The 27837-nt window shown below is 34.5% G+C and overlaps 1 protein-coding gene across 1 annotated transcript; it reads right to left on the bottom strand.

Moving 5' to 3' along the window:
* Nucleotides 1–1714: 1714 nt before the first annotated feature.
* LOC123554204 (uncharacterized) lies at nucleotides 1715–17416 on the bottom strand. The gene is made up of 5 exons (XM_045344183.2): nucleotides 17259–17416; nucleotides 7334–7525; nucleotides 3631–3755; nucleotides 2424–2484; nucleotides 1715–2165 (listed from the first exon to the last, which is right to left on the bottom strand). The coding sequence occupies exons 2-5, from the start codon at nucleotides 7497–7499 to the stop codon at nucleotides 2056–2058; spliced, it is 462 nt and encodes a 153-aa protein (XP_045200118.2). The 5' UTR covers nucleotides 7500–7525; nucleotides 17259–17416; the 3' UTR covers nucleotides 1715–2055.
* Nucleotides 17417–27837: the final 10421 nt, after the last annotated feature.

The following is a 27837-nucleotide window of genomic DNA, read 5'->3' as shown; positions in this document are numbered from 1 at the left end:
TATGTTCTATAAAATTGATCTACAATAGTTTACACTAATGGCCATCAAGATAATGGTGCTATTTCATGGTTGAAAACTATAAATGCATCAATTTTCCTGATTTTAGGCAGTATCTTAAAATGGAAAATTTGTGTATTGAAATATTGAATAAATCAAAGTAAAAAATCATTGTCGCATTTAAAAATAAATTAAAACCGGTTTTCGAAATCAACATGATCAGTACAGTGAAATCTCTCCAAACCGGAAGCCCTGAATAAAGGAAACCCTCCAAAAAAATTTGCATTTTGATTTCATCAGAAAAATATCCCTGTACCTGTTCATTCCGGAAGCCGACCACTTTTCCAGACCGAACTTGTATTTATCAATATAAAATACCCCTGAAAACCATACGTTTTACAGGTAATAAGACTTTTAGCCCTCGCCTTTTATCACAGTTACCAGAATCTACTCTATTTGGCATAAAATGTCCATAAAAGTGTCATTGCATTCAGCAACGTAGGATTAATCAAGTTGCTTGGTAACTGTACAAGATTCCACCGACAAAACTTCTCTGAACCGAAATCCGTCCACACTGAGCTTTCACTCTGGTCAAGAGGCCTTTGGGTTTTGAGGGGTTTCAACGCTGTATATTTTAAGCAAAGTTGTGGCATTGTCATATGTTACACATTCTGCATAGAAATGATTTCGCCTGGAAATCGCAAGCTGAACAGTTCTATAAAAAGAATTTCTTGTTTCGCATACTATTGCTATGCCGAGCCTCTTGCGAATGTGGTTGTAAAATAGTTAAAAATACGAAGTCTTGAAAAAGATATAAATGAAAAAAAGCTATCTTGTGACCTGCGGGGTAGTTGTAGCATAATGTAATATTACGAGAAAATTAATTAGATGACCCGGTATTTTTTTTAATTCAATCCACAGAAAATAAAAAAAGTAAAGCTTTCTTTAAAATGATTTTTTTTGTAAAATTCTATCGTTTTGGTTGTCGCCGCCCGCTTTGCTCAGTAAGGAGAGCGTTGGTCTATACGGATCGCGGGGTCGCGAGTTCGATCCCCGGGCGGGACGTATGTTCTTCGTGACGATTTGATGAAAGACATTGTGTTTGAAATCATTTGTCCTCCACCTCTGATAATTCCTGCGGGGAAGTTGACAGTTACTTGCGGAGAACAGGTTTGTACCGGTACAGAATCCAGGAACACTGGTTAGGTTAACTGCCCGCTGTTACGTGACTGAAAGACTTTTGAAAACGGCTGTAAAACAGGAAAAAACGTTTTGGTTGTACTTAAGGCGAGATTAACGGGAACGTTTTTTTAAAACTCAACGTCATATGTGTCCCTTTGACGTCATTCACGTAAATATCGACTTATACGTTAATGTAATCTGTTATGATTTCATACCGTTTTAAAGAATTTTTATTTGATAAATACGATGAGTAATATGCACGCAACTCGATACTTGCTGACTAAATAGAACAATTTACGAAAAACAGTCGGTCAGCTAAGGCGCATTCCACCAGAACTGCACAAACATATCGGAAGTGTGGCGACCAGAAACTAAAATATGTATAAAATAATGTGGTGGTACATTTCTGATATGCAGTGGTTTCGAAATGATGGAATTACTTTCATCAGTAAACAAATGTGAGTAAAAATCAATTGAATGTATTCTAGTAAATGTTTAGCAGTGTTCTGCACAAAGTTTAGAAAAAAACGCTTGATTGTGTAAGAGACAAGTTTATGCTGTAATATAATTGTACTTTATGGCGTACTACAAACATACAGAATTAAATGACAATGATACTTTGGTTTTGATATTTTATAAACGATGTAATGTTTTCTGTCTTCAAAATGTTGATTTTGTGATGTAGATCTAGAGAAATATGAAGAAGTTAGCTTATATCAAATACGACTAATTTCGAAAACATTCATTTTGCAAATCTGTGGCAGCAGATCTCTAATTATAAAGCCTCATTAATATGTTTTGCATTCTCATTATTATGTGTTCCTTAATTATATTTCCCACGTCTTCCGCATCACTAAATTAGGCTTCATGCCTATATCAATTGCCAGACTCATCAGCAGCAGTAACTACTGGCAGTTCTTCAAACTTAAATTCCGAGTTAGCAGCAACTATCTGTCGAGTCTCGTTGTCGTAAGCCAAATACATGTCTGCAATAAAAGAGCATTTCATGACAATCAATACCATATTTAAGCTTCTTTTTACAGAAAGATTAATTTGATAAATAATCATATAAAATATTTATTGTTTCTCATGCTATGTCTCATATAATCATAACTAAACGTAGACATTTGTATCTACTTACGAGAGCGGCAAAGGGATTTAAGAAATCTTTGTAAATGAGAAGTAAATTAATTTAATAATGATTACAATAATTAAAAAAAATTATACGTGATTTTTACTCTTACCATTTTTCTTGAACATGATAAAGCAAGTGTATGTGACTGCTTCAAACCACATCGGATTATCCTGAAAGTATTTGTAAATATCTAATTACATTGCTCCTATCAAGCTTTCACATTCAAATAAATCTAACCATATGCATAAAATAACAGAATGTAAAAAGCATTATTGCTGGTGGTAGTCTAATATATTCATTCAAATAAAAACTAGAGGTATTGTTGGCAAGTGAATATCTCGCGCAGTACCGCTTTGTCAGATGGAAGAAGAACAGGTATAATGTCTCGCAACAATAGACAAATTTAATAGGAAGGTAGTCTGAGGAACTACCAGCTGTTACCATTGCTGATCAGTCTGACGATTGAAATAAGCAAAATGTACTCAAAACACAACAGGGATCATCAGCAGGCCAAGGACTACCTTCCTATTAAATTTGTCTCGTGTAGACACTCTCTCGTTAATGATTGGAAACCAAGCTGCGTTCACTATCAATATTTAAACACTTGAGATTAATTTTCTTATTCTTAAAAAGAGACTAATTGTTATTGACCTAAGATAATAGCAAATGCCTCATTAAAATATACTCATATTACATTTCAATAGTTCAGTACTGCTGTACACATATAATATAAACGAGCTGAAAATAACATGCTATGTCTATATGCAGCTATCAAGTACAAATTATGCCAATATACGCATGTTTTCTATGTCCAATAGCTTGTGATCATGTGTGTTACGTTTTATTGGTGTGGACAAAGTTGCGCCACTAACACTCAAGTACAAGAAATGCAGACGAGCACATATTTTTTTTTTCTAACTTTGAAAGTTTTATGTCACACACATCTACGCTTTATTACGATTATGTAGTTTCATTGAAATCCTAATAGCTCGCTCTTGGAATGTTTGCTACGGACCGACTATATTTCCTTAGGACAACTCAAGTACGTGCCTTTTATACATCGTGTACGGATGAGGACTAAGGGTAATATTTGAACAAGTTACAGGATAACAAGCAGAGTATGAGACATTAATATCAGAAAATACAAAAATATAACGATATCCAGTGTAAAACGAAGGGTAACATATAAATGAATTTTAGACTCCAACTTTGTTTTGCAACTTCTCTGACCTTATGGTAACTTTACTCAAGGACTGATAAATATCTGTTTCTTCCTGCTTAACTTATTTTACTGAGTACAATATAAAATTTCTTACGTCTAGCAGAATCTGGTTGTCCTGTCCAATGACTATATACTTCGAGGTTGTCTCACTGTAGAGGGCAGCTTTAAACTGTAGCTGACCCGAATCCATTCCATAACGTAATATTTTACAGATTTGTTCTGTAAATATATCATATCAGAATTAACATTAACAATTCAAATTGTCACAACATGCATCATAAAATACTGCAAATAGAGGATATTAAATAGATCTACGTGTCTTTTAATATGAGCCGCGCCATGAGGAAACCAACATAGTGGGTATGCGACCAGCAAGGATCCAGACCAGCCTGCGCATCCGTGCAGTCTGGTCAGGATCCATGCTGTTCGCTAACGGTTTCTCTAATTGTAATAGGCTTTGAAAGCGAACAGCATGGATCCTGACCAGACTGCGCGGATGCGCAGGCTGGTCTGGATCCTTGCTGGTCGCATACCCACTATGTTGGTTTTCTCATGGCAAGCTCATACTGTATTTATTACACGAGTTGAATGAAATAATAAAATGCGAGGTTTCTTTGTTGATTATCCATCACTCAAAAATAATGCAAGAAAGATTTCCATTTGGTAGAAAAAATATTATTTTCTTTGAAAAGATCAAGCAATGGCCAGACAATGGGAAAAATGTCATTAATAAGCATAAAGCCACATGGACGCGGCAAACAGGTAATGACGTCACCGTGACACCGGCTTTCCATAAATTTTGCAACGTATGATATTCGGTGCTACAGGTATGATGACACTTTTCTTTTCTTTTCAAGTGAATAGGTTCTCGCGAATTATTTTGAGCAGTGAATAGTTTCTTTGTCGTTTAATCTACGTTCGCTCAGAGGTTTTGCTTTTTTCATATTAGCGCGCATAGCTTACGAGTAATTGCGCGAAGTGCGAGCGTGTAGCTCGCTGTACGGCGATGTGTAGGCGAATATAACAAAAATGTGCAGAATGAGGCAAAATGATGTAGCTGAAAAACCTTCGTCGACGTCATGGGGCCGCCATTTTTTTCTACTTCTGTCAAAGTCGGGCAAAAACATGTTGTTGTTTTCTTTTAATTTCATATTTGAGTTACAATCTCTGTATTCATTTAGGTGTCTTTATTTAAAAAAGAGGTTATGTTATGGAAATAATTTCAATTTTGCTTTTATTTTACGAAAAGCGCACACTAGCGGACAGGTGCTCACAGGAAATGCTTTGTTCGCAGTGAATACAGAACTTCATTTGATTGCTGAATATTATCCATCACTCAAAAATAATGCAAGAAAGATTTCCAGCTGGTAGAAAAATATTGTTTTCTTTTAATTTAAAAGATCAAGCATTGGCCAGAAAATGGGAAAAATGTCATTTATAGCGAGCTCGAAGAGCAGGCCCGAAGGGCCTGCTCGAGAATCGAGCTTTACGGTAACGCAAGTATACTTGCACACTTGGTGATGGATTTGAAAAGTTTCGTCGGAAGTTTTTAAAAGCGCACCCTAGCGGATAGGTGCTCACAGGAAGTACTTCTTTCCGGAGTGAATACAGAACTTCATTCAATTGCTAAAAATATTCATCACTCAACAATAATGAAAGAATGATTTCCAATTGTTTGAAAAAAAATATTGTTTTCATTTAAAAGATCAAGCATCGGCCAGAAAATGGAAAAAATGTCATTAATAAGCAGAAAGAAACGGGAACGCGGTAATGACGTCACCGTAACACCGGCTTCCCATAAATTTTGCAACGTATGATATTCACTGTTACAGGTATGGTGACACTAAATGTAGACTTTTTCAAGTGAATAGGTTCTCCCGAATTCTTGTGACTAGTGAATAGTTTCTTTGTAACAAATAAATGATGCATAATATTTTTAGCTAAATCCGATTTCTTTGAGCTCGCTTTGAGGCTTTGCCTTATTTCATATTAGCGAGCGTAGCTCGCCTTACGACAATGTGTAGGCGAATATAACAAAGGTGTGCCGAATGGGACAAAGTGATGTAGCTGAAAAATTTTCCTCTCGTCTGGGCGCCGCCATTTTGTTCTACTTCCGTCAAAGTCGGGAAACTTGTTTTTATTTTTTTTATTTTATATTTGAGTTACAATCTCTATGATCATTAGGTGTCTTTATGCTTAAAAAAGTTATGTTATGGAAATAATTTCAATTTTGCTTTTATTTTACGAAGTGCGTGTCCCTAGAGGACAGGTGCTCACAGGAAATGCTTTGTTGGCAGTGAATACAGAACTTCATTTGATTGCTGAATATTATCCATCACTCAAAAATAATGCAAGAAAGATTCCAGTTGTTACAAAAAAAAAATATGATTTTCTTTTAAAAGATCAAGCATTGGCCAGAAAAGGGGATATAAAATGTCTAGTCATAAAAAAGCCATAAGAACGCCACAAACAGGTAATGACGTCACCGTGACACCGGCTTTCCATAAATTTTGTAACGTATGATATTCGCTGTTACAGGTATAATTACACTTATTTTTTGTTTCTTTTCAAGTGAATAGGTTCTCGGAATTGTTTTAAGCAGTGAATAGTTTCTTTGTCGTTTAAGCTACGCTCGCTCAGAGGCTTTGCCTTTTTCATATTAAGCATAAAGCCACATGAACGCGGCAAATAGTTAATGACGTCACCGTGACACCGGCTTTCCATAAATTTTGCAATATGTGATGACACTATTTTTTTTCTTTTCAAGTGAATAGGTTCTCGCGGATTATTTTGAACAGTAAATAGTTTCTTTGTTGTTTAAGCTACGCTCTCTCAGAGGCTTTGCCTTTTTCATATTCAAGACGGTAACGTCCGTATATAGTTATACGTCTTTGTTTTCTGCATATACAGAGGCAAATTTTTCGATGGCTTCCGGTTCCGTTTTATGTACAGTCCGCAGACTGGTTGTCTGCGTGAGTAACAGAACCATTCGAATCAGTCTCAGAAATTCGTAAACTACGCCAGCATGTTTCTTTTATTTCTTTTTTCGATTTGAAAATGTATAGATTCTATGCAACTGAAAAATATCTTTTTAACAGGTAGGAGTTCTGCGCGGAGTGCAAACAAAAAAAGAAAAGAAACGAGAACGCGACAATGACGTCAACGTGACAACTTTCCGTTTATTTTGCAAAGTATGATATTCGCTGCAACAGGTATGATGACACTAAAAACGTGCTGTTTCAAGTGAATAGATTCTCACGAATTTTCACTTTCTGTTAAGCAGTGAGTAGTTTCTTTGTAATGACAAACCCCAATTCTAGGTGATGCCTTAATTCATGTTATGACTTACGAGTAACTTATACACATGCAGGCAATCATTTATTAACAGCTAAAATGAGACGATTCAGATACATAATAAAATCTTATCCCTATTTCCTTTAATTTATTGTTACCTGGTCACTGTTTCGATTTGGTATTTATGGGACAGAGAAGACTTTTAACGATTTTGCTTTCCTTTGAAAGGAGTTGTATGTCGACGTATCAAATACTGGCAATTGCTTTCTGTTCACCTGTGTATTATTCTATGAATAGAATTTGTTAAAAGATCCTTTGGAAGCATAGAATGCAACTAAGAAAATAATAACAGACTCGGTATGATTGAGTCTATTCATGAAAGGTAATGCAATATGCAACACTCCCCACGCCCCCTAGCTCCGGTTTAAGCAAACTTCTATTACAGTATAAGTGAGTGTACTTCATGATCCCATAGGACTAGAAAATAAAACAGCAAAGCTTACTTGTTTCATCTCCCTCATTTTGGACCAGCTTGTCGGCAACAACAGTGCCATGTTTGATGTCTAGGAAGTACTCCGTCGCTGGTACTTTGTAATAGTGCACAGTTTTTATTTCAGACAAGCCTTCAGTTCCTTCCGTTATTGCAAAATCTGGGTTTTCTTCTGTCATTTTATTTATTTTAAAGCCACAGCAAACTGAAAAGTTGTTTATCGGCTTTTTGTCAGAAGAGAAAACAATTAAATCATTTAAATAGAAGAAGAGCGAAGAGCGAAATGAAATAACTCGTTATCGATAGAACGCAGAATAATTAGATCTATATAATTTGTAAGTTTCATGATAATTGATAAAACAACAATTCATATTGCTTTAAGTATTTCTTTCATTTTAACTGCCCAAGCTGTATTCTCATTACGTTTTTGTTTAAGAAATAATATATCTTATTTAGTGATTTGTCGCTGAATAAATCATTGTTTGGAGTTCAGATGCGAAGGAATTATATCACGAGGGTGCAGCCCGAGACGGAGTGATATAATAATACGCATCTGAACGACAAACAATGATTTTATTCAAGAGCAAATCACTAAATGGGATATATTATTTCGATTCTAACACGTTACTAAGGACTTTTAAGTACATCCTTGACGGCATTTATTAAATATTTGCCCGTTTTCAGTTGGTTTCTTTCCAGCGCGCCGCTCTGCCGTTTGACGCTATGACATACTTATGACGCTATGACAAACTTGTGACGTCAGAACAGTGAATTGTTGTCTAATAATTCACTGTCTTCAGCCTTCTTTGTTTAATAGGAAAATGAATCGGATCATGTTAGAATCATGTATTTCCTATCTGTTTCCCTTTCTGCTACTAACTGATTACATATATGTCTTTATACAATTTATTTTAATAATTCATTTCTTATTCATATGCTCATGCACATGTGTATGCATTTAACTAATGTTATACCTATTACTGAACGTTTCTGTCATCGATCTCGGAAATTTCTCTGTCAGTAATGGTAAAACCTCAGAGAAATCGAAATATTTTGATGTAAAAAAAAGGAAAGTAAAAAGAAAATGAACTGCCTTCGCCGAGTTTCAAACCTACAAGGTAAAAGATCTATCTATCTGTTCCATTCTCTTTGCTTCTTCAAATCTATTTAAAGTTATATTCTGTTGGGGCATTATACAAGTAAGAATTATGATTCATGGAATGTGGACCGATCATAAGTTCTTGAAACATTCTTTTAAATCTACAAAAAAAGTTAAAAAAAAAAAAAAAAAAAAAAAAAAAAAAGACCTTGAGCATGGTCATTCAATATATTTGCGGCTGTGTTGAAATATTTGTTTCAGACCTTTGTACCATTTCATAAAGTTATTGCGATAAAAGTCTTGGGATTACAATTTTATGTGTTTGTACATGTCCATGTAAAGTAGAACACCAATATATATACACCAGCATAAGCGCATGCGAAAAACAAAAGAAAATTTGTGTTTCTGGACTACTTTTTAGTTTCATGAGGCCTAAACACATCAAATATTACCATTGTATACTAGAATTTGTATCCATTCCAATTTCTTCAAAATCAAAACTAACGTAAAATAGAAAACACAGTTACATACAGAACGTAAAATAGGAAGCACAGTTACATACAGAACGTAAAATAGGAAACACAGTTACATACAGAACGTAACATAGGAAACACAGTTACATAGAGAACGTAAAATAGGAAACACAGTTACATACAGAACGTAAAATAGGAAGCACAGTTACATACAGAACGTAACATAGGAAACACAGTTACATACAGAACGTAAAATAGGAAGCACAGTTACATACAGAACGTAACATAGGAAGCACAGTTACATACAGAACGTAAAATAGGAAGCACAGTTACATACATACAGAACGTAAAATAGGAAGCACAGTTACATACAGAACGTAAAATAGGAAACACAGTTACATACAGAACGTAAAATAGGAAGCACAGTTACATACAGAACGTAAAATAGGAAGCACAGTTGCATAGAGAACGTAAAATAGGAAGCACAGTTACATACAGAACCTAAGATAGGAAGCACAGTTACATACAGAACGTAACATAGGAAACACAGTTACATACAGAACGTAAAATAGGAAACACAGTTACATACAGAACGTAAAATAGGAAGCACAGTTACATACAGAACGTAAAATAGGAAACACAGTTACATACAGAACGTAAAATAGGAAGCACAGTTACATACAGAACGTAAAATAGGAAGCACAGTTGCATAGAGAACGTAAAATAGGAAGCACAGTTACATACAGAACGTAAAATAGGAAACACAGTTACATACAGAACGTAAAATAGGAAGCACAGTTACATACAGAACGTAAAATAGGAAGCACAGTTGCATAGAGAACGTAAAATAGGAAGCACAGTTACATACAGAACCTAAGATAGGAAGCACAGTTACATACAGAACGTAAAATAGGAAGCACAGTTACATACAGAACGTAAAATAGGAAACACAGTTACATACAGAACGTAAAATAGGAAACACAGTTACATACAGAACGTAAAATAGGAAACACAGTTGCATACAGAACGTAAAATAGGAAGCAAAGTTACATACAGAACGCAGTTACATACAGAACGTAAAATAGGAAACACAGTTACATAAGAACGTAAAATAGGAAACACAGTTACATACAGAACGTAAAATAGGAAACACAGTTACATACAGAACGTAAAATAGGAAGCACAGTTACATACAGAACGTAAAATAGGAAACACAGTTACATACAGAACGTAACATAGGAAACACAGTTACATACAGAACGTAAAATAGGAAGCACAGTTACATACAGAAAGTAAAATAGGAAGCACAGTTACATACATACAGAACGTAAAATAGGAAGCACAGTTACATAAAGAACGTAAAATAGAAAGCACAGTTACATACAGAACGTAAAATAGGAAACACAGTTACATACAGAACGTAAAATAGGAAGCACAGTTACATACAGAACGTAGAATAGGAAGCACAGTTACATACAGAACGAAAAATAGGAAGCACAGTTACATACAGAACGTAAAATAGGAAGCACAGTTACATACATACAGAACGTAAAATAGGAAGCACAGTTGCATACAGAACGTAAAATAGGAAACACAGTTACATACAGAACGTAAAATAGGAAGCACAGTTACATACATACAGAACGTAAAATAGGAAGCACAGTTACATACAGAACGTAAAATAGGAAACACAGTTGCATACAGAACGTAAAATAGGAAGCACAGTTACATACATACAGAACATAAAATAGGAAGCACAGTTACATACAGAACGTAAAATAGGAAGCACAGTTACATACAGAACGTAAAATAGGAAGCACAGTTACATACAGAACGTAAAATAGGAAACACAGTTGCATAGAGAACGTAAAATAGGAAGCACAGTTACATACAGAACGTAAAATAGGAAGCACAGTTACATACAGAACGTAAAATAGGAAGCACAGTTACATACAGAACGTAAAATAGGAAACACAGTTACATACAGAACGTAAACTAGGAAACACAGTTACATACAGAACGTAAACTAGGAAACACAGTTACATACAGAACGTAAAATAGGAAGCACAGTTACATACATACAGAACGTAAAATAGGAAGCACAGTTACATACAGAACGTAAAATAGGAAACACAGTTACATACAGAACGTAAAATAGGAAGCACAGTTACATACAGAACGTAAAATAGGAAACACAGTTACATACAGAACGTAAAATAGGAAGCACAGTTACATACAGAACGTAAAATAGGAAGCACAGTTACATACAGAACCTAAGATAGGAAACACAGTTACATACAGAACGTAAAATAGGAAGCACAGTTACATACAGAACGTAAAATAGGAAGCACAGTTACATACAGAACGTAAAATAGGAAGCACAGTTACATACAGAACGTAAAATAGGAAACACAGTTACATACAGAACGTAAAATAGGAAGCACAGTTACATACAGAACGTAAAATAGGAAACACAGTTACATACAGAACGTAAAATAGGAAGCGCAGTTACATACATACAGAACGTAAAATAGGAAACACAGTTACATACAGAACGTAAAATAGGAAACACAGTTTCATACAGAACGTAAAATAGGAAACACAGTTACATACAGAACGTAAAATTAGGAAGCACAGTTGCAGTTACATACAGAACGTAACATAGAAAGCACAGTTACATACAGAACGTAAACTAGGAAACACAGTTACATACAGAACGTAAACTAGGAAACACAGTTACATACAGAACGTAAAATAGGAAGCACAGTTACATACATACAGAACGTAAAATAGGAAGCACAGTTACATACAGAACGTAAAATAGGTAACACAGTTACATACATACAGAACATAAAATAGGAAGCACAGTTACATACAGAACGTAAAATAGGAAACACAGTTACATACAGAACGTAAAATAGGAAACACAGTTTCATACAGAACGTAAAATAGGAAGCACAGTTACATACAGAACGTAAAATAGGAAACACAGTTACATACAGAACGTAAAATAGAAAGCTCAGTTACATACAGAACGTAAATAGGAAACACAGTTTCATACAGAACGTAAAATAGGAAGCACAGTTACATACAGAACGTAAAATAGGAAACACAGTTACATACAGAACGTAAAATAGGAAACACAGTTACATACAGAACGTAAAATAGGAAGCACAGTTACATACAGAACGTAAAATAGGAAGCACAGTTTCATACAGAACGTAAAATAGGAAACACAGTTACATACAGAACGTAAAATAGGAAACACAGTTACATACAGAACGTAAAATAGGAAGCACAGTTACATACAGAACGTAAAATAGGAAACACAGTTACATACAGAACGTAAAATAGGAAACACAGTTACATACAGAACGTAACATAGGAAGCACAGTTACATTCAGAACGTAAAATAGGAAGCACAGTTTCATACAGAACGTAAAATTGGAAACACAGTTACATACAGAACGTAAGATAGGAAGCACAGTTACATACAGAACGTAAGATAGGAAACACAGTTACATACAGAACGTAAAATAGGAAACACAGTTACATACAGAACGTAAAATAGGAAGCACAGTTTCATACAGAACGTAAAATAAGAAACACAGTTACATACAGAACGTAAAATAGGAAGCACAGTTACATACAGAACGTAAAATAGGAAGCACAGTTACATACAGAACGTAAAATAGGAAGCACAGTTACATATAGAGCGTAAGATAGGAAACACAGTTACATACAGAACGTAAAATAGGAAGCACAGTTACATACAGAACGCAGTTACATACAGAACGTAAAATAGGAAACACAGTTACATACAGAACGTAAAATCGGAAACACAGTTACATACAGAACGTAAAATAGGAAACACAGTTACATAGAGAACGTAAAAAAGGAAGCACAGTTACATACAGAACGTAAAATAGGAAACACAGTTACATACAGAACGTAAAATAGGAAACACAGTTACATACAGAACGTAACATAGGAAACACAGTTACATACAGAACGTAAAATAGGAAGCACAGTTACATACAGAACGCAGTTACATACAGAACGTAAAATAGGAAACACAGTTACATACAGAACGTAAAATAGGAAACACAGTTACATAGAGAACGTAAAATAGGAAGCACAGTTACATACAGAACCTAAGATAGGAAACACAGTTACATACAGAACGTAAATTAGGAAGCACAGTTACATACAGAACGTAAAATAGGAAACACAGTTACATACAGAACGTAAAATAGGAAGCAAAGTTACATACAGAACGCAGTTACATACAGAACGTAAAATAGGAAACACAGTTACATAAGAACGTAAAATAGGAAACACAGTTACATACAGAACGTAAAATAGGAAACACAGTTACATACAGAACGTAAAATAGGAAGCACAGTTACATACAGAACGTAAAATAGGAAACACAGTTACATACAGAACGTAACATAGGAAACACAGTTACATACAGAACGTAAAATAGGAAGCACAGTTACATACAGAACGCAGTTACATACAGAACGTAAAATAGGAAACACAGTTACATACAGAACGTAAAATAGGAAGCACAGTTACATACAGAACGCAGTTACATACAGAACGTAAAATAGAAAACACAGTTACATACAGAACGTAAAATAGGAAGCACAGTTACATACAGAACGCAGTTACATACAGAACGTAAAATAGGAAACACAGTTACATAGAGAACGTAAAATATGAAACACAGTTACATACAGAACGTAAAATAGGAAACACAGTTACATACAGAACGTAAAATAGGAAACACAGTTGCATACAGAACGTAAAATAGGAAGCACAGTTACATGCAGAACCTAAGATAGGAAGCACAGTTACATACAGAACACAGTTACATACAGAACGTAAAATAGGAAACACAGTTGCATACAGAACGTAAAATAGGAAACACAGTTACATAGAGAACGTAAAATAGGAAACACAGTTACATACAGAACGTAAGATAGGAAACACAGTTACATAGAGAACGTAAAATAGGAAACACAGTTACATACAGAACGTAAAATAGGAAACACAGTTACATAGAGAACGTAAAATAGGAAGCACAGTTACATACATACAGAACGTAAAATAGGAAGCACAGTTACATACAGAACGTAAAATAGGAAACACAGTTACATACAGAACGTAAAATAGGAAACACAGTTACATACAGAACGTAAAATAGGAAACACAGTTGCATACAGAACGTAAAATAGGAAACACAGTTACATACATCTGACGTAAAAAGGAAGCACTGTTACATAAATAACGTAAGACAGGAAGCGCAGTTACATACAGAACGCAGTTACATACAGAAGGTAAAATAGGAAACACAGTTACATACAGAACGTAAAATAGGAAACACAGTTACATACAGAACGTAAAATAGGAAGCACAGTTACATACAGAACGTAAAATAGGAAACACAGTTACATAGAGAACGTAAAATAGGAAGCACAGTTACATACAGAACGTAAAATAGGAAGCACAGTTACATACAGAACGTAAAATAGGAAGCACAGTTACATACAGAACGTAAAATAGGAAACACAGTTAAATACAGAACGTAAACTAGGAAACACAGTTACATACAGAACGTAAACTAGGAAACACAGTTACATACAGAACGTAAAATAGGAAGCACAGTTACATACATACAGAACGTAAAATAGGAAGCACAGTTACATACAGAACGTAAAATAGGAAACACAGTTACATACAGAACGTAAAATAGGAAGCACAGTTACATACAGAACGTAAAATAGGAAACACAGTTACATACAGAACGTAAAATAGGAAGCACAGTTACATACAGAACGTAAAATAGGAAGCACAGTTACATACAGAACCTAAGATAGGAAACACAGTTACATACAGAACGTAAAATAGGAAGCACAGTTACATACAGAACGTAAAATAGGAAGCACAGTTACATACAGAACGTAAAATAGGAAGCACAGTTACATACAGAACGTAAAATAGGAAACACAGTTACATACAGAACGTAAAATGGGAAGCACAGTTACATACAGAACGTAAAATAGGAAACACAGTTACATACAGAACGTAAAATAGGAAGCGCAGTTACATACATACAGAACGTAAAATAGGAAACACAGTTACATACAGAACGTAAAATAGGAAACACAGTTTCATACAGAACGTAAAATAGGAAACACAGTTACATACAGAACGTAAAATTAGGAAGCACAGTTACAGTTACATACAGAACGTAAAATAGAAAGCACAGTTACATACAGAACGTAAACTAGGAAACACAGTTACATACAGAACGTAAACTAGGAAACACAGTTACATACATAACGTAAAATAGGAAGCACAGTTACATACATACAGAACGTAAAATAGGAAGCACAGTTACATACAGAACGTAAAATAGGAAACACAGTTACATACATACAGAACGTAAAATAGGAAGCACAGTTACATACAGAACGTAAAATAGGAAACACAGTTACATACAGAACGTAAAATAGGAAACACAGTTTCATACAGAACGTAAAATAGGAAGCACAGTTACATACAGAACGTAAAATAGGAAACACAGTTACATACAGAACGTAAAATAGAAAGCTCAGTTACATACAGAACGTAAATAGGAAACACAGTTTCATACAGAACGTAAAATAGGAAGCACAGTTACATACAGAACGTAAAATAGGAAGCACAGTTACATACAGAACGTAAAATAGGAAGCACAGTTACATACAGAACGTAAGATAGGAAACACAGTTACATACAGAACGTAAGATAGGAAACACAGTTACATACAGAACCTAAAATAGGAAACACAGTTACATACTGAACGTAAAATAGGAAACACAGTTACATACAGAACGTAACATAGGAAGCACAGTTACATTCAGAACGTAAAATAGGAAGCACAGTTTCATACAGAACGTAAAATTGGAAACACAGTTACATACAGAACGTAAGATAGGAAGGACAGTTACATACAGAACGTAAGATAGGAAACACAGTTACATACAGAACGTAAAATAGGAAACACAGTTACATACAAAACGTAAAATAGGAAGCACAGTTTCATACAGAACGTAAAATAGGAAACACAGTTACATACAGAACGTAAAATAGGAAGCACAGTTACATACAGAACGTAAAATAGGAAGCACAGTTACATATAGAGCGTAAGATAGGAAACACAGTTACATACAGAACGTAAAATAGGAAGCACAGTTACATACAGAACGCAGTTACATACAGAACGTAAAATAGGAAACACAGTTACATACAGAACGTAAAATAGGAAACACAGTTACATACAGAACGTAAAATAGGAAACACAGTTGCATACAGAACGTAAAATAGGAAACACAGTTACATACATCTGACGTAAAAAGGAAGCACTGTTACATAAATAACGTAAGACAGGAAGCGCAGTTACATACAGAACCTAAGACTGTAAACTCAGTTACATACATATAAAACATAAGATAGAAAGCATAGTTACAGAACCTGTCTATATCATTATTCTTCAGATCTTGTTAGAATTCTTGTTTAATCTCAATCTTATCCGAAGTTTGGTTTGTCAAAATATGTGTCATCAAGTTAAAGGTTCTGTTTTGATGAAATATCGTTTTTTTTTCAAAATCTCTCCAATGTTTTCAAATGTTTGAGAGGACGAGTGTGCGTTTTTTCTTTATCTCGTGGCCACGAGACACTAACTCGTGTGAGCGAGATATTATCTCGTGGCTACGAGTTATTTATGTCGTGACTATGATATACTCGTATGGACGAGAATGTGTCTCGACGCCACGAAAAGTGTCAAACTTGAACATTTGTCATATCGGAACTTCCGAACAAATGTCTGGAGATTTTTTGTTTATTTCTAACAAAAAAAAGCATTATTTGACCTTCATGAACAGATTGAATATACCCTAATTCCTTTTTAGTACATCTTAATTTTGAGTGGCAGTAGCAGTAGCAGTAGCAGTAGTAGTAGTAGTAGTAGTAGTAGTAGTGGTAGTTAGTTAGGGTAAAATTTATTTACCGTCGCTTTGTGAAACAACATCAGATCTGTAGAGCTTTTGAGCGACCCAATTTTAAGAACAGTTAAAACCAATTATAGCTTAACCCCAGCAATCTGCTGGTACCCATTTACAGCTGGGTCGACTGAGGCAATCATGACAAAGTGCCTTGCACAAGGACACACGGCGATGGGAGTAGCAAGGAGTTAGAAGTAGTAGTAGTAGCAGTAGTAGCAGTAACAGCAGAAGTAGTAGTAGTAGCAGCAGCAGAAGCAGAAGTAGTAGTAGTAAATCATTATTATTGTACAATTTGATCTTGAAATCACTTACCTCAACCAGTATCCCAACTTTGGTTATGTTTTTAATAATATAATATAAAATAGCTTTTATAGATGAGCTTCGGGAATTTTTGCGTAATCATCATGTTTGTTGGGACAATCAAGTACCACGTGAAGATTAAACAATCATAACCAATGTCAACCATTACTTGCTATTGTTTTAGGTACAAATGCAATTAAGTTGTCAACAAAATCGACATAAACACTTGAAACACTTGAAGTTATAAGTACATACCAATTAACTATAATGTCACAAATTAATAAAATAATTCAGATCGTGTGACGTATCTTATGACTTTGTATGGAAACTGGAAAGTACAGAGTATTATCCAAGAGAAAACGTTAATAAACAAATGGGTCAATTTAGTTCAAAACGCCGATATTCAAAGTTAAAACGTCAATTATCACAAAGGCATAAAATGACTGTAACTTGTATTTACTCTCTTCACGACTACCATCAGTTCTTATTTACATTGATACAATGATATTTTTAAAACTAATTATATAAAAGATGTTATGAATCGATCATTATCTAAACAACTAGAGAAGGGTACACGGAGACCCTAAAGGCGTTACCTTGGCTTTGCGTTGCAATCAAGAATTTTCGTCCAACTTTCTCATCTAATGATGATAAAATTGTCTGCAAAATTTCAAAGCCAATGCTTTTATAATCTAGAAAAATGGACGATAACAACAACTTTTGGACACGAAATTCAAAGTTTGCTATGTACAGAAAAAAGTCGTAATTCTGATAAAATGCATGTGAGAGTTATGGTTCTTGGCCTACTCAAACGTCTATAGTGGTGTTTAGCTAGGTTTCAAAGCTATATTTCTTACGTGGACGCAAACAAAATTCAAAACCAACGCCAACGATCAAGTGACCACCTTATCTTGTAGATTTATTTTTTGAATGATCAGACGAGCTAGAATTAATTGAAATAATACATCTAAAATGGTTAAAAACATCAAATAAAATTTAACATAGGATGTCAGATTCACAATACCCTTTTGGTACATAACGGGTATAAAAATTGATAGTCCTACTGTAAAGCATACATATCATCTACAGCAGACTGAAATTCTTCTACCTTGAAATGTTAAGACTTTGATTGTAAACTTAGTCGTACAATGGTTTGCAAAGGGAGTATATAGTACCTCATCATCAAATAAATTGTCAAAAATACGTTTAATATTTCTGCTAGATGCATTCAATTCTTCTCTAAATTGCATATATAGTGGACAACAACTAGACATGTTTTTCAGACAGGCTGTTTCTTGTATAGATAAGTTTTCATACTTCCCATTCATACTAGTTTCTAGTCGAATCGGTATTATACCACACCTAAAAAAGCCATTGCTCTACGACAATGATATGGTGGGTACTGTTTTACATATTTTGCAGTCTCAAACACGGACATAAACATTGTATATATTCTCTTATATGTTCTTAACTTACCTCTACCCTTTCCTGCCATTGAAGATACTCGTTCTAATGATTGCTTCCATTAATCAATTTCTACATCAAACATTTTCAATTCAACATCTGTTAATACTGCCTTTGTACTCATCCGTATTCCATGAGAGTAATTGTGGTCCTCGAGATTAATACTATAATGCATATCCCTAATACGGAGATAACCGTTCTTACATTTGGTGCCTGATGTTCATTTAGGCCTACTAAACATTTCCATTTAGACCTATTAAACATTTTTTTGTTCAATCTTGTTTCAAGCATAATACAAAATCTACAGTATTGCCTTATAACTGTACCCCATTACTTGGTGTGTATTTCCCTACCCCTAAAATATATCGCATCGCCTTATTTTGAACAACATTAATACAAATAATAAAAATGACTTTTCCGCACATATAGATGCTGCATAACTTGTAACTGGCCAAACAACAGAATCAGATAGTTTTGAAAGGGTTGAGTACTGGAAGCCACCAAAGGTTTTACATTTAGAAATAACAAGGCCAAGCGCTCATCCTGCCAACATTGCTTCAGTCTTAGCCATTTCAGCAAAAACTAAACACTCATTTATCATGACCCCGAGATATTTATAACTACGTATCACTGATTTGGAAGTTGAACCTTGTTCCTTATAATACACCTGCTTGTTCTAAAAACAATATTTGATTTATCACCATTAACGCCCATTTTATTTTCAACACACCAAGTATTAAGAATATTAAGTAGATCCTGTAAATCCCTTGAAGTTTCTGCAATGGAAACAACATCATCTGCATTTAGCAGAATACTAACAATATCGTCATTGATTTTAATCCTAAAAGCTGGTTCTTAATAACTGTATTTAAGTCATTGATGTATGAATTATAAAGGACAGACAACCAAAGGCAACCTTGTTTAAGACCGCATTTCACTTCAAACTATGGAGCTTCACAACCATTTAGTCTAATACAACACTGTGCATCTTTATACAGTGATACAACAGTACGAAAATGTTTGCCGTGTAGTCCAAACAACAATTTTTGACCATAATATAGACCTTGGGGTGAAATCATATGCTTTTCTGAAATCAATAAATGCAGTGAACTTACTTTTCTTGCAGATTCCTTGTTACTATTATACTGGTTAAAGTATGTACATGAGCAACCATACTTTTACCTTTTATAAAACCATCCTGTTCTGTTCGTCATGACTGTTTTCATTAGACATACACCATTTACTAATACGATACTACAGTACACTTTATACATGGATGGGGCTTGTAATACCCTTATATGACAATGGATCTCTAGGATCGGATATTGATAATTATGGGACCTTTTATTAATACGTTTAGACCATGTAGATGGCACCATACTCGTATTGTATCAGTAATTAAAACATTTACAAGTGTGTGAAGGGCAGAGTCGAGTCATTTTTTTTTATAAGAAATGCAGATGTATTGTCAAAACCAGGGGATTATCAGATTTAGTTTGTACAATAGCACGGTTTCTGCAACTGATATAATTGAATTAAAATGTAAGCCATTCTCATCATGCATTTTGAGATCAGAATCAGACATTAAAAAACAGAAACAGACAGTTCATTTCCATCATTTGTGTTCAAAAGGCAAGAGAAATCGTGAGCCAATTTGTCTTGGCCAGCATTTCTATTCATAGAACCACCAGACCTAGTTCATATTCTTCTCAATAAACACAACAAACACTTTCAGCTATGATTCATCAATAAGTGGACAGTCCTTTGGTTTCAAAGTTATCACAAGCATGCACATTGCACGTGCATATTGTTTCATGGTTAAAAGGTTAGGCCATGTCAAATTGATTAGTAGTTTGTCCGCTCCCATATACAAAAATCTTCAAAAATGTTTTGGATTGGACGGCCAATCAATAACAGCAAAGTGTTTAATTAACAGGTTTTAAATACTTGTTATACTTAAAAACAGAACCTGATTTCTTAACACACGAACTTCTTCTGAGGTCAAAGCTATTTCTACTCTCTGGAAAGTGAACAGAATATTAGATTTCAAAGCAATTTACTTACAGACGGAACACCCTGATTCAAACTTCGTTTTCTATTCCTGAGCATTGTTCTGTAGAACCAGTTGTTTGGTGTTATCACAATTTTGTAGAAATGAACTGTATTGATAAATACAATCTGGAAAAACGACTAAAGTGCGCAATGTCGACACTTTTTATGGCCAAGTGATTACAGTGGTTGACTTTGAACCAATCTCCCATTCACCCTTGGGTTCGGAATATATATTTTAATATTTTAGGTCTGCTGACATAAATACAAATCTGTTTAGACGTTTCTTGAAAAATATATCCTAAAAAGTATCAACAAACTTAATGAAAATATTTGTTAGGGAAGAATAAGCGCACCTTAATATTCAGTCTAAGATTCCATCTGTAAGAGCAACGTTATATGCAATGACTTTATCATACTTTCAAGTATACTATCAAAGACATGAAGTTTTATTTTAGTTTATGTAACTTGTATTTAACACAATGTCAGTTTTGGTTGTAAAACAGAATAGTCACCATATAAAAAAAAATAATAAAGCCTCCTTATTTTAAGGTTCATCCTATCAAAAATGTAAGTCTAAATAATTCAAATATGCGGGTTTGTTACTGAATAAAACGTTTAAAAGGTGCATATCAATGAAATTGTCTCGCGATGAAGTATACGAACAGACAGTCAAATATCAATGAATTTGCCTTTGAATGAAGTATACAAACATATGGTCAAATATCAATGAATTTGCCTTGGAATAAAATATACGAACATATGGTCAAATATCAATGAATTTGCCTTTGAATGAAGTATACGAATATTTGGACAAATATCAATGAATTTGCCTTGGAATGAAGTATATGAATATAAGGTCAAGTTATGACTACGACTCATTTAATACTTGAAAAAAGTCGTACAATGACGAATATAAGAACAGAAATGGTTATATCTTTTTAAAATCAAGGGCTGCTTAAAAATGCATACAAAGTCCATTTAATTGTACTTATATACTGCTAAGAAACGTTCCTAGTTCCTGTCACCCTTTCATGCGTGGATCCAGCCATTTTTCTCAGAGGGGGTTCGACCGGCGCTCTCACTAAGACCAGAAAAGGTCTAGCTAATATGTACCAATCGTTCGAGCTATAACAAACATGTGTCTTTTTACACTAAATAATTTAATGGTGTGCTTTTTTTAGCTCGACTATTCGAAGAATAGGGGAGCTATCCTACTCGCCCTGGCGTCGACTTAGCGTGAGCGTCACACAAATGTTAACGTTTGCGTACCACCCCGAATATTTTCAAAGTCCATTGAGATATTGCTTTCATATTTTGCATACTTGTTTACCATCATGACCCCATTCTGTAAACAGGAGCAGACAACTCTATCAAGCATTTTTCTGAATTATGGGCCCTTTTCGACTTAGAATAATCTTACCTGAGAATAGTCGAGCGCGCTGTCAACTGACAGCTCTTGTTGATTTTATATGATAGCCGTTTAAAAGAACAGGAATTGTCTTTGTTGAACAGGCTAAAATAGAGAAAATGCGGCTCAGCTAGCGGGGTCCGGGGGCATGACCCCACCTCCCCCCGCCCCCACTCACACACACACACACACACTGGAAAATTTTGAAATTCAGCGCTTCATTTCCTGCGTTCTGGGGCATTTTAGGAGCATTTAAGGGCACCTTTACCGCTGCAATTTTATATGCAATATACTCCTTATTTTCACAGTTTTAAGGACTAACCTGTTAAGCGTGGGAAAAATTATAAAATTAAGTTTTCTTAAAGGTAAAATTCTTAGTTTCTTTGACATAATTAGCATAAATATGAATTACGTCGGGGTCGTAGGCATATGCTTTGAATGCAATCCTTATGTTGCTTTTTCGAAAACCCGTTTTTTTCTTCTTCTCTTCTTTCCTTTTTTAGGGATTTCCGGGGTCCGGAGAACTTCACCGCCCCCCCCCCCCCCCACCCCCCCTCTGGTTCCGCGTATGCCTTTTATTATGAAGGCATTTACTTTAAGGGAGAAATCTTTATCCCTTTAATCATTCAGCCATTTAGACAAATCAAACGTAGTGGAGCTCTAATATGATGTTAAATATACATCAAAACGGTCTTCAGTAAGAAGTTGTAGCATGCTTACAAATTAAGTCTGACAATAAACAAACATCAAAATCATATTTCATGATGCCCGCTAAAGTCGTTTATAAACATAATTGTTGCAAAACTTTTCTAGTCGTTTCATCCAAAAACTACCGATAACGTTTTATGATAGTGTGTCTCAATGAACAGTTAGGTAAGTCAAAGATTTTCATCTAGTCAGTTGGATAGGGTTCTCACATGAAATATATTCTACATTTTAAGTGGTGTTTCAGACAAATGGAGATTTTGTATCGACCTCAAAGTTCCCAAAAAAGATTGCTAAGGACAATATATATATATTGGAACATTTTAATGCTCCGCGCAGCTCAACCCTATGCATTACTATGGAAGAGCTTTTAAGACCTCTGGGTTATCGTCAGAAACATTTGAAAACATATGTCAGAATAAGTTTTCAGAACCGATATCATTAAATTATTTCGTGGTTTACTGCAAAACTAACTCCTTTAACAGCTCAGCTATATATTGTACATATTCCAAAAGTACTTTTATAAATAACTACTGTCCAGAAGTCACGAAATCACATCACAGTTACTGACAATCTATTATCTCACTTACCAATCTAAGGTATATGTTACCAGTATACAGCTATGTAAAGGACCAAAAGTGATGTCGACACATATGATTCAATGTAAGACTCATGACCCCCCCCCCCCGCCCCACCCCCACTGAAAAGACTCGATTTGCTACATGTCACATTTATCATCCACCTTCATGTAAATGTTGATTGCAAAGTATGCCATGTTCTTGATTACTGTGTTTCCTTTGATAGTTCTACATCTTCATCTCAAATAAGTACAGTATAATTAAAAACTATGAGTATTATATAAGCCGTGCCATGAGAAAACCAACATAGTGGGTTTGCGACCAGCATCCGCGCAGTCTGGTCAGGATCCATGCTGTTCGCTAACAGTTTCTCTAATTCCAATAGGCTTTAAAAGCGAACAGCATGGATCCTGACCAGACTATCCGCGCAGGCTGGTCTGGATCTATGCTGGTCGCAAACCTACTATGTTGGTTTTCTCATGGCACGGCTCATATAAGAAAAATAATATTACTTTAGATATTTTTAAGGAATTGTGACAAAATTGAATTTAGATATTTTAGAACTATTCATATCTCTATACTCCTTTAGTTAATTAAGTTTTAATTGTACAAATGTAGTTGAAAAATTCATGAATAACATTACAAACGATTATTATAGCGTTTATTGTCAATCAGTCTGAATTTATTGCCATTTAAGTGCATGACCAGCTACTTCGTTCCAACCCTTGTCCGTTAATACATTTAGCTGTGCAGATGTATCCCTTCTTCGTCTTCGTCTACAACATATTACTAGGATATTGTTGTTGTTTGTGGAATGGGGGTATATAGTAATATTGTATTTAAAGAATTGACATTTATTTTTTCAATAATTTTGGTCAACATCATGATCATACATTCCTTGCTAACTATGACAAATACGAGCTCTGCAATACGGAAAGCACAGGTTCCAACGCTAAATCTGGAACTCATTATTTCCATGGTACCTGAAACAAACACAAGATTTTGTTTGTACAAAAAAAAACTGAATTATATGCACGGTCATTAGTAGTATTTAAGGAATCTTTACTGCAATGTTTTCCAGTGGCGACGAGCTGATTCATTCATACTCGGTCAATCATACATTTTTAAAGAGATTTTCTCTCCCTGTTCTTCCCCCAGAAAATACTGCTTTTTCAATATTGCTCATGAACAAACTATATATATTTTTAAACGATTTTAATTCTCCACAGATACACGCATTATGTTCTCCAAGTCCAAATTATAGGACGTTTAGGGACAGCGTGGTAACTTTTGACTGTTGTTGTTCCATCAGTGATATTACACTTTAAAGGGATGACAACTATTAAGTATAAGATCATAAAATAAGTCATTGCGATAAGCCAAATGTGTAGGATTAATGTTCTCCAACCAGGAAAGGTGTTTAGTAATCAATGTGGCATGGTCTTAGCATAATGTTTTGACAAGATTATTTTGTTCAAATAAATTAATGTCAAGTTTCGAGATAAGTCATTAAAAAATGTTTTACTTACTTTTCATTGAGAGAGAAAAATAATAAGCACTAATTTCATGTTCACGGGGGAGGGAGTGTTACACGAAGGACGGAGTTCTTCTGGTAACCTGTCACGTTTTCTTCTGATAACTGTTACGGAGTTCCTGGAAAACGTTACAGAGTTCTTCTGATATCTGAATGACAAAAAAAGGAATCGGTCGACAAAATGGTAATTATTTATTTATATAAAGAGAGAGAATGGGGTGTAAAACTAAAGTTGGATGATCAAGGTTGCCTAATGTTTTGTGCTATGCGTCAGAAAAAAACTGTTTAATCTAATAATCAGCGCCACTTCTTTGAAATCAAGACATTTTGAGTAAAATATCGAAATTGATTGCTTATTCATATATATTAATCTACTCATTCACGTTCTTCATCCTCACCACACGAAACAGCCTAATTTTAGTGCAAAGTTGCAAACATAAACCACTATCTAACAATTTCAAATGTTACGGAGTTCAGGTGATAACTGAAGATGTCACTGAGTTCTTATGATGACTTTTGTTACTGCCAAGGTGTTTCTTGAGCTATGTTAAGATACGTTTTAGCTAATTTTATTTGTTAGAAAGGGTGTTAATCATGTTCTGTTATAAGATATTTATCCAAGGCACAGTTTTGTGATTATTTAATGTATGATATGTGTCTTTTTTGAGTTCAAATGATAACTTTTAAGTGTTATATTTCCTATTCTAACTAGATGTTACTTTTAAAGGGATTGTGTACACTCATAATGATGATCTAGCTAACTATGTTGAATGTTTGAAATACAAATGTACATAAATGATGTACAACACCAATTATTAGGTGACAGCCGTTAGTATTTGGCAGATAACATGAAATTTAATTTGATGCAATGAACTGTCATAGCGTTGCAGTAGCTCCTCAATCATGGAGAGCGTGGTAATCAGTTTCTGAAAAAAAAAGACGGATTTTAAGGCTGATCACTACCAAATAGAGGCATACAGACACTAAATAGAAAAATGGCGCGAAAAAAAATGGTAGTCGCATAATGGCGGATACAAATAGTCCTCAGTTTTTTCGCTGTGTAGAGCTATTTTCCTTATTTTCTTTGCATTTTTTTTGGTAAATTCACATGACAGATCTATGCTTGACATGAAGATAGCATTTTGATCATGAAATAACACCATGACAAAATTTTTCATGGAAACTTAGATCATACACCACCAGTATAATTTGGGGTCTCATTTTTTAGCTGATTTTGCAGTTTGTGTGTTTGACTGAAATTATTTTGCTTGCATCAAACATGACCCCCACTTTTCTTTTGATTTTTAGTAAGCACTGACAATATTCTTCAAGAAAATGTAAGTTACAGAAATTTAAAATGGGTCCTGATGTGTGCTGCGGTCATTGGAAATAGGTCAATTTTATATAGAATAAAGAACAACAACTATTTAGTGTGTTATAACCTAGAATGTAAGCCTCCGCAGGTCACAAGTAGTCCAAATATAAATAGTACTAATCTTTTTTCCTTTTCTAGTGCATTTTCTCGGCAGCAACGTGCTTACTTTTACCCTACGGCGTTTCAGTATGTATCTCTTTGCATTCTATAGAAATCGGCATGTTCCTATCACATGCTAGGTAAAAATGGCGGTGTAAGAAATTAATGTCTCGAAAAGAGAAATTAAAAGAAGCGAAAAGTAGTAAATTCAGCAGGTTGTATTTAACGAACTGTAGTTTTCTTATATAAAAGCTAACACCCCCTTTTCTTTTTGTTTTTCTGAAGTAGCGATCTAGTTCTTTATGGGAATATAAGTCTATGAAAATCTGATATGCTAGAAAATGTCGAAAAACCGTTATGAAGTAAGTGGTTTTTATATGAAATAAAGAACAGCTGGATTTAGTGGTGTTCAGTCCTAAGGGGCCGCAGACATTGTAATTAGAAAAGAAAGTGGGTGGGGTATGATGAAATTTGTGTGCAAAAAAGTACAAGGTTTCGGTATATAAAATGATACTATTTTGACTGTAATTAGAAGACTCATAAAAATGAAAAAAGCTCAGATAAGAAAGTTATTGTCCATTTACATATGACTCATTGTGAACATCCAAAGTCAACAAATAATTTTTTTTTTTCTGAAATAATATGCACTATGCCATTGCATGTTCCATTTGACGACATCATTTCATTAAATTTGTTTCATCCTATTCGTTGAATGGGAATATTTTACGAAAATTCACCTAATTGCCTCTGTAAAATCGTTACTTTCAGGGCATAAAACGTAGTACGCATAGTTTCGTAGTTTCGTTAGCCACAGTGTGGGCGGAAAATTTTTGAAGTCATTCAACCAAACAGCGATGTTTAAACATAAGGAAGAAATAAACTCATTGACTGAAGGCAATCCTATCTTTTGATGAGTCAGTGAAAAACTGATGATGTAGCATTTTGAAAAGAGTTGTTTCTTGTTCAGCTATGCTTTCTTTGCAAAATACGAAACAGTGGTATCCTGAATGTAGGAATTACCAACTGAAACACATGTACTTCATTATTATGTATAGAATTTGTAACACACAAGAATAAATATCAAAAGCCGTTGAAGGTTAATATGAAAGAATGCAAAAACATTTATTTTAGAAAGAAAACACAGTCCATATTCACCTGTGACTGTTTTTTCTCCTCTTTTTTTTATTTTGTCCGTGATAATTTAGTCTCAGTCGCAAGTGATCATGGATTTCAACAGAATCGTTTATCTGTAATTATTTGCCCCTCTTACTAATGTGTTTAATTTGCACACTACTGCATTATTATATAGTCAACCTATAAAGGGCCTAAGAAACAATAATTTAATTTCAAATTAACATGTCTTACTCATTCGTCAT

Source organism: Mercenaria mercenaria, chromosome 7 (genome assembly GCF_021730395.1).
Source record: "Mercenaria mercenaria strain notata chromosome 7, MADL_Memer_1, whole genome shotgun sequence".
Classification (NCBI taxonomy): Eukaryota; Metazoa; Mollusca; class Bivalvia; order Venerida; family Veneridae; genus Mercenaria; species Mercenaria mercenaria.
The sequence above is the reverse complement of the archived record's forward strand: the minus strand, read 5'-3'. Positions and strand labels throughout refer to the sequence as shown.